Source organism: Mugil cephalus, chromosome 14 (genome assembly GCF_022458985.1).
Source record: "Mugil cephalus isolate CIBA_MC_2020 chromosome 14, CIBA_Mcephalus_1.1, whole genome shotgun sequence".
NCBI lineage: Eukaryota > Metazoa > Chordata > Actinopteri > Mugiliformes > Mugilidae > Mugil > Mugil cephalus.
This window is the reverse complement of record NC_061783.1, coordinates 10381013-10399236: the sequence shown is the minus strand read 5'-3', so window position 1 is coordinate 10399236 and position 18224 is coordinate 10381013. Positions and strand designations below refer to the sequence as shown.

General features: G+C 43.4%; 1 protein-coding gene across 3 annotated transcripts; it reads left to right on the top strand.

Moving 5' to 3' along the window:
- Positions 1-7716: 7716 nt before the first annotated feature.
- On the top strand, positions 7717-16670 carry hepacam2 (HEPACAM family member 2). 3 transcript variants are annotated; one of them, XM_047604161.1, is made up of 9 exons: positions 7717-7877; positions 10917-11276; positions 11361-11648; positions 13194-13493; positions 14591-14716; positions 15047-15068; positions 15153-15187; positions 15562-15638; positions 15742-16670. In XM_047604161.1, the coding sequence occupies exons 1-9, from the start codon at positions 7820-7822 to the stop codon at positions 15850-15852; spliced, it is 1377 nt and encodes a 458-aa protein (XP_047460117.1). In that variant the 5' UTR covers positions 7717-7819; the 3' UTR covers positions 15853-16670. The 3 variants fall into 3 exon arrangements, with proteins under 3 accessions (XP_047460117.1, XP_047460118.1, XP_047460119.1); XM_047604162.1 differs by having other exon boundaries at positions 7719-7877; positions 15565-15638; XM_047604163.1 differs by lacking the exon at positions 7717-7877 and adding an exon at positions 8291-9278.
- The last annotated feature ends 1554 nt before the right edge of the window (positions 16671-18224 follow it).

Below are 18224 nucleotides of genomic sequence, written 5' to 3'. Positions count from 1 at the left end.
CTCTGGGCCACTAAACTGGCTCCATTCATGTGCTAAAGTGACAGCTGCTCCTCACATTCCACAGAAAATTAACTGCAGACACCGGAAAACAAGCCGGGCAGCAAATAAATAACATTTGACAGATTTCTTTTGTCTCTCTTTTTAAAGGGCCGGATTGGCGATTAAAGAGTGGATCGGAAGGATTATTTCAAGCCTGCGCGGTAATAGTTAAAGAAGCGGAAGATACAGATAATGTTTGCTGTGTTGGCGCTTAGTCATTCAGGGGATGGAAGGCAAATGAACTCAGCAAGTTTACTGCAGAGAGGAAAGCCAGCAAACAATGTGACAGATTAAAGGTGAAATCAGTAAAAAATCAGGGTTATGGTTAACTCTAAACCCTTTTCCAAGACCTTAATCATATCAACACATTTATTATCATGCTAAACAGGGGTATAATATTTTATTGAGGGCTGTCTTGGAGATGACAAGCTCTGTTCAAAGTGCTGCTGGTGCAAAAGGGAAAGGAAAAGTATTAGCTTAGGTGTTCATATGTGACACTTTTAGGGTAAATGTAAAGCTTAGTTTTAATTGTACTGGTTATAAGTACAGACTTGAGGGGTTTGCAGGTGACTGAGAGAAAGTTAAATGCATCTAAGTGACCACCGATGCAAGGCGAGGCACGGACATGCACCGTGCAACCTGCTGCAGGTTTAAACCCAGGTTATAGCATCGTGGCATCATCATGTGCAAAAGGAAGAGTGCAATAAACAATATCAGCAATCCGAACGTGTCATCATCCTCGCCGCTATCTCTGCAGTTTTACAGCGTGCCTCGTTAAGTCTTTTTTAATCTCGCCGCCGAGAGGAGTTTAAAGCGCCGCCGCCAGGTCTTTCGCTGGCATGAGCAGTTCTTGGACAGCTCCGAAGAGCTGTTGTTCTTTCACCTGGGAACAATTATGCCGTCCTTTAATCAGTTGAGTGGTCACAGATACTGTATGTGTGGGTGTACACTTAACCAGTTATTGTACTGAGAGGCATATGGTCTCACCGTCCTGTTTCCTAGTATTCACACCGGCACTCCTTGGACCCAGGTGGGCTCTAATTACCGGTAACATGATGGTTGTTTTTCAGATCACTTTCAATTAGAGACTCCCTTTCTCTCTTTTTGTGTATGGTTTTTTTTTCTTCACAACACATACTTTACATTCCAGCTTGTGTTTTTACCTGCATGAAAACAAGGATGGACAAAACAGCAGAACCACCACACAAGGAGTCATGGGAGGGGGTTGGGGGAGGGGGAGGGGGCGGCGTATGATAAGAATAAGTCTCGGTTGAGCCTGTTAGTGGTTGTTTCAGCAGAACCTCCTCGCATACAGTCACCGCGGGCCAGGGTCAACTTGCGAGCGATGTTCCTCTTTGCAGTTTTGCTGCATTGGTTTGCGTGTCGACACAAATTCTTAGACTTTTGCTCTTGCAGCGTTACGCACGTTTGAAGTGTTTTGTGACTAACACACCACGTGTGACTGCAGGCAGCAAGTCGCTTTTTTAAATGTTTCGTCAAATGCCCTCTGGTGAATGTTGGGCCTCTGCTGGAGCCGAGCGGTTCAACGCAGAAAATATCTGACTAACAGATATCTGATCTGCGATATGATCCCCTTAAGTCAAGGTTCGGTTTAATTCTCACTGCAGATCAGATTTACATGTGATGGAGCAGCACCACATGAGATAGCATCAGAATATTAACTCACGCAAGGATGAGAACTTTAAAGATATGGTTTGCGTCCAACACGTGTTTATTACTCATTTTGCCACGAAGATAAATTGAGTAATGACAATAAAAAAAAAAAATTAAAAAAACGCTGACTGACTCATCTTTTTGCGGTATTGCGGTGTGTTTCCAATTCCAGACATGAACCAGCTCTGACAGAGACCGCTGCATGTTTTTTGTCCGTGAACCACATCAAAACCGCCTCAAAAATGACAGGTCAGCAAGCACACCTCGAGGTGGAGAAGAAGAAGAAAAAAAAATGGGATCTTCACGACGAGCTTCTACTTTGGAATTTTCTTCACCAGAACCTGATTAACCTGATCCCAGCATGTTGAGAAATGCACACATTTGCTTGCTCCTGGAGAGTTAGATGAGACAGCTTTTCTCATGTCTGGGGGGGGAGTCCAAAGATAACCAACTCTGATGTGGACCCCTCATTTCAGAACGAAACCTGACTCAGCAACAGGAAGTCACACACAAAATGGAAAGCTCTAGTTAGCTGTTGCCCTCTCACTCTATGGACACGTGTGGCTGTGAAACTTTCTCTTTTCAAAAGCTGATTCAAAACAACTTACCACCTATTTCCCCCCCTCCCCTGAGTCACCGGTGACTCATTCAGAGGTCACCATAGCTCGTTGAACTTCACACTTTTTCGCAGATTACATCAACTCCCCTTGTGGGTGGTTCCGGGTGTCAAACCTGAATACCTCCTAACAAAGGATTACCTCTGTTTGAGATAATTCGGCTATGATAGTCCCATCCATTTGTTCATCTGCGGTTATCGCCACATACCTGCTTTTATTTTCTTGACAGCAGCTATGTTATCTTATACCTCTTACTGTGTGCTGTGGGAAACATTTCAGAGGGATACCTCCAGCGAGACAGAGGGAGGACCAGATGTTGGGGCTGAAGGTTGTGTGTTTTGGAGGTGGCGCTGGTGCACGCTAGCTAGTTTATGTGTGGTCGTGATGGCGCCTTTCGCCATCAGAAAGAGGGGGTCTTTGTGAGTGCCAGGTGTGATGTTGACCCCTCCAAGTTCCCATTCCTCAATGGCACATCACGGCACAGAACGTCACCTTCGCCTCGCGGGTTACGTGGCGTTTTTATTGAGCGCGCGGAGCCGGTCAAATAAGGTTAATAGACGTAACCTTTTACCTGGGATTGGTGCGAGCTATGTTCCCATATCCCGTGCTAAGCAAAGCGGACAAGCACAGACCTGAGCAAAGGGAGTACTGACTTTCAGTCTGGGATCACGGTGTGTCTTAACAGCCAGCATTTTACTGCCGCCGAGAACATAGAGGTGGCTGTGTCCATTCAACTCTGTATGCATGCATGCACGTGCACCCACCCTCCCACACGCGCAAGAAAAACAAAAAACAAAACAAAACACACACACACACAAGGCAGTTTGGTTTGCGGCACGTGTGATGTAAACACCTATTTTTCATAGATGTCTGTGTATGTGTGTGTGTATTGAAGGCTGCAATAAAACAATCTCTCCGGTTTAGTAAGTGCACACTTTGCCCTGCACAGACATTTTCCTTAGTCATGTCTGGAGTCAAGTCTTTACATATTTAAAGTCTATTTTTCTTCGCCTCCCAGCATGACAAATGTCTCGAAAAAGTTCTGAGTAAGAATCTCAGATTTTTATTTTTATTTTTTTGAATCTTTCCTTGGAGCTCAGGTCTGGAGAACAGGAAACAAGATAATATGTCCCCATGCGTATGGGTGTCAACTATGTAAACATAACTGTTTTTACAGTTTTTTATCAGCGGTACACCTGCCATTGACGGATACCTTGTCACACGGGCCACACTGAATGAGGATTTAAGTAAGGTATTGGAATAAATTGCGCGCTCAATCATTATTTACAGGATGTCTTTTGAGTCGGGAAGGCAATTACTCAACAGCGGCGGTGGTAGGGGGGGTGGCAGAGCGGCGCGGCTGGATGAAAACATTGTTGCTGTAGGTAGGTATGCGTGGAGCCCTGTGCCGTGGGTGTGTTTTGAGCACACAAAGCTGAGCGTCTGGCTGGAAGCAGAAGAGGATCTGGGTTGCAAAGCGGCAGGATTTGACATCGACTTGTTTCCTGTCATTGACTGTGGGTCACATGGTGCGTGGGTGCAAGATAGTGGAATGCGTTAAAGGGGTGAGGCTCTTGCCACTAGAAGCACAATGACACACGCTCGCTTAAGAGCGATCCCGACTGCGTGCATGCGCCGCCGCACGAAGACACAGAAACGAGCTGCTTTTAGGGCAATGTTCGCGGTGTTGCGGCCGGGGCCTTCTTCGCACTGACTCATTCGACACCACGCAGCCCATGAAGACAAACTGCCACATAGGCAGCAACAGTCAGATCCAGAGCGATAGAAGGGTTCAACGGTGCAGCAGTAAAAAAAAAAAAAACTGCCGTTCACATGGGGAAAACATGCGCCTGCATACACCCACACGCGCACTGTGTGCAGCATGTGTGTCCAACGTTCTGCGTTTCCCACTGTTATAAATCTGTTAGTGAATGAAACGTTTTCATCCAATCACATCCCTCGCAGGCCCGGGCAGACGTCCCCGCCTCTTCCCCTCGCTGCTCCACACCGAAACCCCGCTTCCCTCCGTCTCCCCCTGCGCGCGCCTCCGGCTCAGGGTCTGAGCATGTCTGATCCCAGGTGTGACATCCTTCTCCTCGTTACGTGTTCACACTGGGCGCCGTTTTTCCTCCGAACTCCTCTTTGTTTGTTTGGCGTGACTTGGACTGGGGACGTGAGACATCAACCGTGCGCTCATCCTGCGCTTCAACATCCTCTCTGATGAAACCGAGGGGGCCCCTAGCATTACGACACAGCTATATTTACCTTTTTTTTTTTTTTTTTTTTTTTTTTTTTTTTTACCACGGGGAATTGAGAAATAAATATGTATGGGAGCTATAACAGTAAACACACTGTGTGTGGAAGCGCAGTAACGACTGCTCCAGACACACACACACACACTCACTCACACCCACATGCACACACACACACATGTGCCAATAGTGTGGCCTTGATGTGGGCTGGTGTGCTGTGTCTGCTCTGAGTGTCTGCAGCTGGAGGCCAAGGCTGAAACGAAAAGGGAAGGGAGGCCAAGGATACAAAAGAGAGAAGTAGAAAAAGATACTAGAGGTAGGGAGAGCGCAAGGGTAGCCGGCAGAGGGGGAAAAGAGTAGATTTGAGGCACGATTTGCAAGGGTGAAGTATGATCCATCCGCCAAGTGTTTTGCAAATGAGAGAACAAACTGATACGAGGTGGGGGAAGAGAGCATGAGGCCGCAGGAGGCGAGCAGTACTGAGAGCTGTGATGAAATGCTGCGTACATGGACTAAGGAGGCCAAAAATGGAAAATGTGACATTTAGGCTCAGCCAGAGGGCCCCCATTTGAGGCTGTGCGGGTGCGTCACTCTTGCTGCGTCCTGGTTTTGGGAAGGTAGGCCAAACCACCAAGCACCAAGCCACACCATCTTGTACCGTAACCTAGTGGATAAACTGCTGCAAGGGATCCGTACACGCAGCATCAACACTTCGGCCGTCAAGGACATTTGGGTGTAAAGTTCCACCTGGTTTGTTATTATCTCGACCCTTTTAACCCCATAGATCCCATATCAAGGCTTCATACATTTCCATGTTCTAAACTCGCCACTCGCCAGGCAAGAGTCCGTCAAGTCAAGAGGTCACGGCTTAAGCCAAAACATCCTGACCCAGTCATTTGGTAAGTACTGTTTGTTTCACAACATCCCGGAGTCTGATTACACGTTGTTCCATTTTGAATGAATATACACATCATCTCACATGTAATCCTTGGCCTCTGAGTCAGTGCTCTTAAGGGATTTATAGCTTTAAGTCATATAATTAGGAACAATCAGTGAAAGGGCAACAGTAAAATGCCGATATTTGTCCAAACGCATTCCAGAAACAGGTTTCCGCTCGGTAACAATTCACTTTTCAAAAAAATCAATAGCATTTTTTATTGATTAATCAGCTTTAAAAGAACGCTTAATCCTCAATTTTCTCTAAAACATTAAAGATACATGAATGCATTGATACACCAAATATTTTCAGCATGATGCACAGTATATGACTGTGAGAAACGAGGCAAATATTAAAGGCCTACAATATTAAAAGGTGTTTTTACTCCAGACCTCTGAGGGAGGCTGCGTGATAGTGAAAGAGGGTTGGAAAAAGACAGAGTATGTGTGTTGCACTCAAATTATGTATGTATACATTTCACATTTTTAATTATTATCTCTTATTCTGAAAGGCAAAACAGACATCCTCAGGATCTAAAAAAAAATCTGAAAGAGGAACATCAGGCTGCTCAGTGGAAACCAATTTCAGTTTTAAGAACCACGGTCCAGAAAGTTTGGGAATCCCACTATAGAGTCACGCAAAACCAGAGAGTACATAGAAATAGTAAAAATAACAATAATAATAATAAACAGTAATATGAAAACATGAGCTCATTTTAAAGCGCAGTACAGCTTTTTTTTTATTTATTTATTTTTTTGCAAGCACTGGCAGACCAGTGGATGATGCACTGGCTCCACCTAAAGGTCAAATGGAAACTTGCAACGTCTGTGTAAAAAAAAAAAAGAAGTTGATTGCTGATGTTGATTTGTATTTTTCTTTGCATCATATATTAAAAATCATTTAAGTGATATGACTTTTGCTGAGTTTGTTTTCTAAAAAAAAAAAAAAAAAAAAAAAAAAAGGAATTGACAAATAGGTCTTCCCCAGAACCCTAAGATACAAATGTCAAATTTCTGTCTTTTAATTAAACAGATAAGACTTAATTAACAAAAACCATAATGATTTGGTTAACCATTAATCGTTGTCCGTAGCTTCCTCTGTAAATACACATCTCACGACGGAGTTCTTGACAGCAGCGAATATAATCCGCTTCTTTAATGGTGCCATCGCCAAACTAGGCACTCATTTATGCGGCTCACAATGGTCTAATTCATTTACACTGCGGCTCTGTCCCGAGTTAACTGCGTCCTTTCAGACGATGGCCATGCAGGGAAATAACTCTTCTGCACAAGGCACTGACTGGATATTTTAATCGTTGAACATGTGACTTGAATAATTTGTTGACACAAATCTGTCTCTAAAAATCTGTACATGTGATAGTCTCTCAGGTATAATTCCTCCAGCTCCGTATCTGACAGATGCTGTCCTGTTGAGTTTAGGCGTCTCTATCAGAAACAGGGAAATTTCACATCACACCTTGATACTGAAAAAGCGACCTAAAAGTTTTCTTTAAAAAACAACAACACACTGCTCGTGGTTAACAACAGATCTTCTTCCTTTTTTTCTCTCCTGTCTCTGAATCACTTCTCCAGCACGCTGTCTCCCTGAGGGTTGAAAAAGAATCCGAAAATGTCGTCAGCTTAAATCTCTCTGATAGCGGCATTTTTCCTGTGGGCATCTTAGTCAGTTTTACACCGGTATCAGTCCCCTTGTCTTTCTCTCCTCTTATTTCTCGACTTCTAGACAGAATCAGACGGAATAGCTGATTGCCGACCTTTGGGTCCCCCCAGAAGCTCTGTGACTTAACAAAGATGTGTGATGTTAGCGGTTAAAAGCTTTGTCTCACGGCCTGGGGGACTGGAGCAGCAGACAGCTGGTGCATTATAATGCAAAGAAACTGTTACCATTCTACTCCCAACTATCCTTTTACAGTTTCTCAGCTTCTCTTTGACAGAGCGAACCCTCAGCCTTAGGGTAGCTCTCTCAGTGTGTATCTCTATCTCTTTGAGAGTGTGTGTGTGTGTGTGTGTGTGTGAGGACCACACCATGCTGCCTCTACCAGGTGGACCTCTTGTTACTCATAGTGTCACATGGGAGGGGCCTGTAGCTGCCTGCAGGAAAGCAAGCTCCTCTATTTCCCTGGCAAATATTATCACCACAACCAGTCACATTTCTCTCCTCCTCCTCCTCCTCCTCCCCCTCCTCCCCCTCTTTCTCTTCCACTCATCTCCTCCTTCCTACATCCCTTACTCCCTGCCTGCCTGTCAAATCTTCCACATATCCCTAGAGGATAAGATGCCATGGAGGCCACAGGAAGACCAGCGCTCTACGTCTGCTCTGTCCTGTTCATCCTAACAGGTGAGCGTCTCTTCGGCGGGATGTTGTGCGTGCGAGTTGTCCGTGTTGTGTTGTGTTGTGCTGTGTTGTGCGTTGAGCGGCGGCAGCGGTCGCTGCTGTTGCCGTGTTTGCTCGGTTGGTATGGGTGAAGCCGAGGGGTAAGTTGAGGAAGTTTGTGCTCAGGTAAACCTTGTGAAATCTTTGAGAGGTCGGAGAAGCAGCAACGAAAGAAAAAAGGCCATTTCAGGACGTGTGTGTCTCTGCTTTTAAACATTAAATTTTAATTCATTTTGTCTGGTTCATATTGCAAAATTTGGAGTAAAAATTGTAAGTGGCTCGACGAGTACTTCCCACTAAAGGGCCTGCAGCTTTTTTTTTTTTTTTTTTTGTCCAGACTAAATTTGAATCTCAAAGTGTTGCTTTTAGAGCCTGTCTTGGGTTCCTTTGCATGTCCTTGCCGCGGTCTTCTCTGCGTGACTCTACGGGAACTGGCTTGGTGTCGGCCGCACGTAAAAAGTCAGACGCAAAAGTCGAGGGACAGCGGAAAGAAGAAGTGACCCAGGCCACAGCCCTGTGACTCAGAGATAACAGGCTCCTCACATGACGAGATAAATCTAACCGAAAAAGTACCCTCCAACGTGGACTCTCCCTCGCTTTGATGTTTGTATCATCAACGCTCCTCAAGGAGCACTATTTGTCTTATCTGGAAAAGAACAGGGGATGGAGGCGTCCGGACACGCGCCCGGTGACTCTATTTAGTGTCCAAACAACTTGGATATGCGTGAGGGTGATAAGAGGCAGGTGTTTGTGGGTCTCCACATGGGGCTGTTTGTGTGTGTGTGTGTGTGTGGCCACTAAACGAAGACGTCCCCTCACCTCAGAGCCCATTGTCACTGTAATCTCCTCTCTATCACCACAACAATATGCTCGCTGTTTGGGGACAACAGTGGAGGAGCGGGCTCGGCACACTCCTCCACGTTGGGGCCTTTTCACCGGATCTCAGCTGGTGCAAACACAGGCACACTCCTGCCACTGACAACACACACACACACAAACACGTACGCAGAAACTGGCCTGAGGGCTGGAGCGTGTCGCGGGGGCGTCCGAGCCCGAATGTATTATTTAGGACATGACACCAGACGCACAGTAGATGTATTGTGATGAGCGACACGGGGCGGCGGTCTCCGGAGACCTGGCTGGCGGCAGCTGGACGCCAGGACGAGGAAATGTGGGGCGGCCAGAAGGGAGGGAGGAGAAGAGGGGGACAACAAGAAGAAGAAGAAGAAGAAGAAGAGACGCGAGGGGAAAATATGGTTTTTCACATCTGAGAGTTTCCCTCCTTGTTCATTTGAATTATTTAAAATGTGGCTTTCATCTTATCGTCGTTTCTTTAACGCTGAAACTGAGGAAGCGAATATAGAGGTGAGACAAAGGCTCAAATGGCAGAAAGGGGAAGCTGAGAGAGATCATCACGAACAAAAACTGTGAGGTTTTAGCGAGTTCGTTTCTGCCTACTCACATGCTGCCGCTCAACTTGAAATCGTCACCTGATCTGTGGCCAAAACTCGGATTAAAGAGAAACATGCGGCCGGGTAACTTCGAGCTATACTAGGTAGAATTTTTTTTTTTGTTGTTGTTGTGTGTTTCGTGTGTTTTGGGCCTGTAACCAGACAACAAAGCTCCCCGGCAACCAAGCCTTAGCTGCGGAACAGTAGATCAACCGTTGCCTCAGCTCGACAGCCCAAATGTTTGTTTCGGCACAAGTCATGATCAAAAGAGGCGGCCCTCATCCTCGTGTGACAACAATGACACTCAGTAGGAAGCTGGGTCAATATTAACTCACTGCAGTTTCAGGACCTGGACGGGTTGAGCTCTAGGATGCAGATTACACCATTAGAGAGTCAAAACGAAACTAGCTTCTGCCTTCGTGTTCCAATTAATAGCATAATATGCTCATTCAGTATAGGACAAGTAATAACACAATAAATAACACAATATGAAATCATCCAAGCTGCTTAATGATAATATCTGATTATTACAAAGTACCAGTTTATGATTGTCTTGAGGCAGCAACAGTTTTTTTTTTTTTTTTTTTTTTTTTTATGTACATAAGGTTGACAGGTCTTGACAAGTTGTTTTTAGCAGCAGCATGAAGTTCATGTTATATATATATAGACACATATCAGTACATAATATATTGCCGACAATAGAAGGAGTGTACTTAAAGAGAATTCTGTTCTGGAGTTGGCAAACAAAAAGAGGATTAACGCCTGACTCTCTCGGCTTGTTTTGAATCACTCCGACCAGTTTGCACTGGGAAGAAACGCGATAAACTGCCTCTATTCCACATGAATAAAAACTCAAAATTGGCAACAAGTAAGTTGCTACCTCACAAGTTGACAGAGACCAGAACTTAGAAGACTATTATGGTAAGTAATGTACCATAATGTACTGGTAATGTAATAGTAATGTACGGGTGGAGTTTGTGTTAATGTTGTGTACACAGCTTGTTGTTCAGCCTCCAAGTGTCACTTGTTAGCTTGATATTATCTTGTCATTAAGGTTTGTCAAAGCACCTGGAAGAAGCCCTGTTAAATCCTCTTCACATTCTTTATGGGTTTTGCAGAAAGCCGATTCAACATATATGCACGTCATAACATGATAATGGTCAAATTTAACCCTTTAAAGCCCGGTGATACGTAAAAGCATGCAGTATTTGAATTACCGTAACTCACAGTGGTTTGATCTATTGACAATATTCAAAATGTATAACTAACTTAGTTTTTACCAACAAATTCCTCCAAACAACTCTCCCTTCCTGGGGCTCCCCGGCATTGCGTAGCTCCACAACCTGCAGCCGACAACAGCGGTGCGCCATTGTCACTGTGATGACAACTTTTCTCCCCGCCAGAAAACACAACTTCTCAGTGTTTAGCCAGATTTTGAATTTTGTCCATTGGTGATGATGTTCAGGTCTGAAAGGGTTAAGGATGTGAGTTGGTGACCTATATATCACCAGATATATCACATTTGCTTTTTCCTTTATCTTCTCCGACTCAGAGATCAACTCTGAATTGATTCACATCCCCTCACTGGTCCATCATGGCGTCGAAGGGGAGCCTCTGCTGCTGTCTGTGGAGACTCGCTTCCCCCTGGACAAAGCCGAGATCCAGGGAACTTGGTCTCACACCAAGCCAAGTGGCACCAGGACCACGCTGGTGACGTTCACCAAAGAAACCGCCATCACCGACATGATGCGCCGCAACCACCTCCACTTCAGAGAACCCAACGTTTCTTTGAGAATCCAGAAACTGACCCACGACGATGAGGGGGATTATGACCTGAGCCTCAACATTAAGTTTCTCAACAAAACAGGACTGGTCATCAAGGAGGAGAGAACAGTTCATGTAACGGTTGACGGTGAGTCATCAGATCTGATGTGTAGATATGGCTAACAGCATTTATTTCTCCGAATGTAACACTGTTTCGTTGTTTTACTCTCAGTGCCTGTGTCCACTCCGGTTATTAAGAAGAGCCCGTCCAATGCCGTTGTCGAGGACAAGGCGAACGTAACTTGGACTTGTTCTGTTGAGAGAGGAACAAGAGTTGTATTCCAGTGGCTTAGGGACAACGTTGCGCTGGCTCACAGTGACAGATACCACTTCTCCAAAGACAACTCCACACTGCTAATCAGCCCGGTGAGAAAGGAGGACAAGGGAAACTATCACTGCGTGGCCAGCAACCCTGTCAGCCAGGGCCAGCACAGCAGGACTGTGGAACTCAATGTCTACTGTGAGTAGCTGTACATGTCCCCATCTGTTCCCTTGGTTCCTAAGACTAGCTCAAAATACAAGTCTTTGTCCTCACCCCAGAGTAGTTGAGTTTAGTTGTTTTGCTGAAAAAATACATGACAGAGATGGATGCTAAAATTTCATAGCCACTTGAGTCTTGGGTTGACGTTCCTCGCATTTTTTAAATGAGAAAATAAAATAAAAATATAATGTTGAGGAAATGATTCAAGAAGAATAAGATTGTTTCCAATCTTGTACCAGGATCATGTGAACTTGGTTTGATTTGGACAGGATCTAAAATCACCACAAAGTCAGACCAGTCCAATCTTTGAACTTAAGCTCTAGTTATTTAAAGTCTGCCTTCGGGATTGTATTCTGTACTAAAAACCCACAGAACAGGTACACTTTTGTTTATCTCTTTTGTGCAGCTCTCAGAAGCATTAGGTCACATGTAAATTTCTGCCTACTCACTGACAGACCTCAACATGTGACTGTAATGGGACCCTATTTGCATACAAGCTGACTTATCTCACAGAGCTCCTCTGTCCATCCATAAAGTGAGTAGATACACTGATAAACTAGTTTCGTGGGTTCGAGATCAAACTGAAAACCTACAAATAACCTTCTTGTGAAATCATTTGAATGAGTCTCCAGTCCACATTTACCTGCACTGACTGAACCACCCGAGTTTTCCTTGTTACTGCGCTGGGACACTAGTCTTAACAACTTTATGTCGTCATTGTTTACTGTATTTTTGCATTCACGGGGCATGTTTGTGCTTTAATCTTCGGGAATGGCTATCAGTTAGAGTATCTCTTTTGGTTTCACCATATTTGGTTTCTATTCCAGCTTTGAGCCTCGGCCTTAATATCTGTTTTCTATCCGTCTCACGCATAGACAACAGTTTCATGCCTTTCAAATAACAGCATTTGCTGGCACTTTATTTGTGGTGCGCCTTATGATTGCTGCAGTATTTCATTTGAGCATTTTATTTTCTGCTTGCTTTAGACACACTTCTCATCGTGTTATCGCAATGATATTATTTAAAACATTTAAGTATGGAAAAAAAGTGTGCTCCCAGAGCCAAATGTTCTCTTTGCAGACTGCACTCACTCAGGTCCTTGTACTGAAAAGCACCCTGTATGTGACTGTTATAAACACTGAATTTGACGTGGTCCGCTTCGCTTAACTGTACAGGAAGAACTAATCTCTTTTCACTAAATCTAATGTGTGTCCATGCATCTGCAGTTCCACATTAAGATCACCAATATGGCTAGTACAACATGAGTCTAATTTTCCCCACCAAGGTCTCACTGATCTCCACTGCTTTGTGATTACATGCTTCAGCTCACCCATATTTATCCTGCTAGGCTGCGAATCAACCCTGTGACCTTGTAGGCAGAAGCTCACTTTGCTTACCCTGTTTTCCACCTCTGCCCCTTTCATGCATTAGAATGAGACAGTTTATTAAAAGTACCTACTGTGTATACCCAAACAACTTCTCAGCGGAAAAAATGTCATGTTTCCCCCCCCCCTACCCACACAGATGGCCCCTACAACCTGGAGGTGAACTCTGTCCAGGGCTTGAGGACAGGGGAGGTGTTCACCATCAACCCCGGAGAGCTGGTCTACTTTGAATGCCAGGCTGACTCCAACCCGCCGAACAGCTACGTCTGGATCTCCAAGAGCCGCAACACCACCGAGGTCATCACGGAGGGCCCGCGGCTGGAGGTGCGCTCCTACAGACTGGCCCAGGCCGAAGAGTACCTGTGCCGCGCCTTCAACAACGTGACGCAGAAGCAGGACGAGGCCCAGTTCACTCTGGTGGTGGCCAGCTTAGGAACAGGTGGGTAGAGGGCGGAACACGGCATGAGAGAGCAGAGCGTGGGTAGGTTTTGGGAATCCTCTGCTATAAACACTCTGTAAACAGTGTGCCGTGCCAAAAAGCAGAAGAGTTCAGTGAGCTTTGGGAGTCCATTCTTTTTGAGAACAAATACTGTAGCTGGAGGAACCTTCTATGTGCACAATAGTATCAGTACTGAACATAGGTTATGGATACAAGATGAAATATTCATGGCTTTTATGAAACTACGGTTTTATCTCTGTTGCTAGGTTCCGGCGCCTGCAGCCAGTATTAAAGTTCAGTGGCTGAGAAAGTAAACAGTGGATAACAGCTGTTGTATTTGTTGACCAAGTTTTACAGCATGTGGAGTTTCTGTGTGCTGAATGCAACATTGATATGTTGTCTTGGTGATACTGAGAACGGCACACTGGTGATTGCTGCTGATACTGGCTATGATTTAATGAGTCAACAGATATCGTGACAGCCTACGTCTTTTTATTGACATCAGAATACATAATGTCGCTAACGTGCTCCCAACTCGTTTTCGTTTTAGCAGATTCTCCATATTAGGCACACCTGTTAGCAACTAGCATTTTCTAGTAGAGTAACGTGGTCCTTACATTTTTTTCTTCTTTTTAGCATGTTTCCCAAACTACCAAGTAATTTCCTCGTAAACATTTCCTTGAGGTTCACCTGTTAGCAGGCTTTTGCTAAGTGGCACTAGCTGATTTTCCATTTTGGATCACCTGTTAGATGCTAACCTTTGGAAAGTACCAAAACACACCCAGCTAATAGTTTTAGATTCTCCATTTTACATTCTATTTGAATGTTAACATTCGCTATTTTTTTTTTTTTTTTTTTTAGCAGATTCATCATTTTGCTTTTATCTTTTACTATGTCAGTTTACACGTTAGCATGCTAAAATTTGCTAAGTAGCGCACTAACATACAACAAATGTTTTAAACAGATTTTAGGTTTATCTTTTAGAATGCTAGCGTAGGCGACAGTATGCATAACTGACGTTGCTGTTTACATATATTACTCTGGAAGAAAGAGGTGGATGTGTTTAGTGTTAACTTTATATTGTCTTTTATTGACAGGGAAAGAGAAGCACACCCAGGACGGTAGCCCTGTATCTCCTCTGGCAGCCATTATTGTCTGCTCTCTGTTTGTCATTGGCTGTATGCTGCTGTTCTTCATACAGAGAACCTGCCACCCTAAGAGAGGTTAGATACCGTTTTTATTCTGTAACACTGACATGCAGTAATGATAGATCACGTTTATCACTGTGTTTAACGGGCCCGTTGCTTGAAATCTGGACGTCTGAAAAACATTAGATATTATTAGATAACACTAACGGCCTGCTGCGCCAAGCTTGCACATGTGGAAGTTAATCATAAATGTAAATAACTTGCAAATGTTAGTCAAACTGAAGGTAACCGAGGTAAAAGGGCAAAGTAACTTTCATATTTGAATAAGTCAAGGTTTAAACTTTTGTCATCCGTGTGCTGTGGATAATTATTTTTTCTCTGTCTCTGTCTCTCTGGTATCATCAGTGCTTATGAGCATTTACAACAGGTAAGAGGCTTCAGTATGAAATGAATACAGACACTTCACATATAACCTTTAACTAACTGGTTTATTTTCTTGATTTATTTACAGACCGTTTTCAGAACAGAAGCGACCACATCGTTCAGGTAAGCTGCGGTTTCTTCATGCGATGTTTTTACTGCTTACATCAAACAATGCAGTCATTAAGGACAGCAGAGCAGGCACTTTTGTTTACACATAGACATCTCTTATATCATATTTAGAAAGGTATTTGTGTAGGAAATAATGGAAGCACGGGGGCTATTGGTTTTACTTCATAGTCAAAGACATTTCTTGAGAACTGGTTTGAGAAAACAGGAACCTAAAGTGGAAAGCAAACAAGATCAAGGTTTCTGCTGAAAAGCAGGTCTGGGTTTTATGACATCACTAAATTCATGATGTGACTGTAAACATGGAAAGTCGATACTTGTGCCATCACTGTAATATAGGTATCCGTCTGACATTAGAATGTGTGAATTAGCAGGTCACGAGGACGCAACAGAAGACTTTGGCATCTACGAGTTTGTCTCCATACCCGGTAAAATGGAATCTGCGCAGGTATTTCACGTGACTCACACTGATATAGGTCTAACTCTTTGCACTTTTTCTAAATGCTTTTGTGCTTTAATGGTTTTAATTTTCCTGTGCAACTGTCCCGCAGCCATCATGCAGATCTCTGGCTCGCCTCGAGTCGCTTCAGGATATGCACACCACCATCTACGATGTGATCAGACACGTTCCTGAAACCCCCAGTCACAGTTTGCTGATGTAACCGAAGAGAGTCGAGATGTAACCTAACAGTCGTTTCACTTGAAGACTTGTGTGTAGCTTTATTCTTTTAAGTCTCTGTTACCAAAGCCTGACGCACTGGTTTTGGAGCCCTGTTTTTTTTTTTTTTTTTTTAATTACTGTTATTATTTTTTATTTTTTTTTGCACAAGGGATGAAGGAGACTCGTGTGAGTACACAACCTGATCATGCACTGTTTTTTTGTGGAGAGCTTGGGTCAGTAGTTAAATGTCGATTGCTGACTTTACTGTGAGTTGATAATGCATTCGTGGCTTTGTTTTTTTGTTTTTAATGCTGAAGTCCAACTGAAGTCTTAACGTTTCCGCTTTTCTCGGTTCAAATGTGAAGCTCGTGTTAAACCAAGCAAGTCAGTGGTTTCCACTTTTACATTGTTTTAAAAATGTTATGATAGACCTACAAGGTGCCCGGATTCCCACACTGCGATAACTATTTAAACCACAGATTTAATTTAAACGTTTAATTTATAAATGAGAATATATATAACATTCCCTGTTGAGAGTATGCTTTGAGAGAAGTGTTAAAATGAATGCATTTCTTTGTATGGAATATATTCAGGTTAATTGTAAATACTGTACATGGATTATTCTGCAGATTCTTTATACATATTCTATTTCTATGTTCTGCTCTATTTATTCCTATAGAAACTCTTGACCCCCCCCCCCCCCCCAAATGTAGCATTTTCTTCTGCTCATTATGGAAATGATGAATACATCAAAAGTTATTGTACAGTTTGCATCCACATGTTTGTTTTGTACTTTATTAAAGATATAACTGTTTACTATTCCGGGTCAGTTTAAGTATGTATTTTATTCCTCGTAACCAGTCAAAGAAAATGCAGTTCATTCTGCAACTTGCCCAGTTATATTTTCCCTTTTCACGGAATGTCGTTACGCCTTGAAATGAACACTTTTTCTTTCACACTTTCTGAAAAATAATAGCTGGAGCCAGCCAAACTGTCAGTTGTGCTGTTGCCTCACAGTCAGTCTTTGTCTGGTGTCTTGGCTGCGATCAGCCTCCTCGCAAAAATATGAGCTGTGTTCAGTGTGGCGGGATCGCTGCGAAGCGCTCGCCTCTCTCAGCCTTTGTTGTATTGGTATTCTGTGTACCTGGCATGACACAGACGCAGGCATCAACAGATGGATGGTTCAGCATGTGGCAGAGTGCCCTCCACCTGCTCCTGCTGACACCTTGTCACGATTAGATTAAAAAAAAAAAAAGAAGAAGAAGAAAGAAAAAAAAGAAAATCGTGTGTGCATTTGCTTGTTGTTTCACACTTAGTGCTTCCTTTTAATGTCATAACAAATATCACAAAATGTAAACAAATCCAACCCCTGATTGTAACAGTATGCACTTATGTGCAAACTGTATGTAATTATAAAACAATAACTTCTAAAGGGACGAATAAATTACATTATGGGGTAATTGTGACGTATTTAGCAATACTGACAGTGTGCGCCAACGCAAATGAATTACACTGTATTATTTACTCATTACCTGTTTACAGATAATGAATTTTTAAGAGCTGATCCTCTTACTGAATTACCAAGTGTCACTTCTCATGGTGCTCCTGTGCATAACAACAAGTAGTTTATTGAATCTAGCTCTAATAATAGCTTATGAGCTGACCAACTGAGTGCGCCGTGTCTTTGTGGTGGCATCTCCGGGTGGAGGTTGCCATCTGTTCCGTCTCAGTGTATGCTTTAAGGGAGGCTCCATGCTGTGGATGACTGCCTGACAAACAACGTGGAGTAAACTCACCTAAGGAGAGTGACCTCACCTTCATTTGACTGGGAAATAGCCTGAGGCATTATTAACCAGGAACTACAGCTCGCAGCGCTTGCTGTCTGCTGCACGCTGCCTGCTTTTAAGCAAGCTCTTCTCAACCTAAGGGGACAATTATGGGGCCGGCTGAATTGGTCTGGCTAAAGCATTCCTGTAACTGACATAGTTTACAATGCAGGGATAGGCATAATTACATTGGCAGAGATGGAGCTTAATGGCACTGAGTCATGCATGGCACAGTATGATGACACGACAAGAAGAAATAGTCCAAGAAGTGCTAGAAGAAATCCTCATATCATTTACTGAGATAAAATTAGCTGCAACATATATATATATATATATATGCTGAGATAAAATTAGCTGAGATAAAATTAGCTGCAACATTTACATACATACACACACACACACATATATATACATTTGCAGATTAATTGTAGACAAAAAGGTGTATAAAAGGACCATTAGTGTCAATAATAATAATAATCTATCTATCTATCTATCTATCTATCTATCTATCTATCTATCTATCTATCTATCTATCTATCTATCTATC

Coding starts and splice junctions, on each gene's coding strand:
- hepacam2 (XM_047604161.1), top strand. CDS start 7,820: ATGGAGGCCACAGGAAGACCAGCGCTCTACGTCTGCTCTGTCCTGTTC. Junction 7,878..10,916: donor TGTCCTGTTCATCCTAACAG/GTGAGCGTCTCT, acceptor TCTCCGACTCAG/AGATCAACTCTGAATTGATT. Junction 11,649..13,193: donor TGTGGAACTCAATGTCTACT/GTGAGTAGCTGT, acceptor CTACCCACACAG/ATGGCCCCTACAACCTGGAG.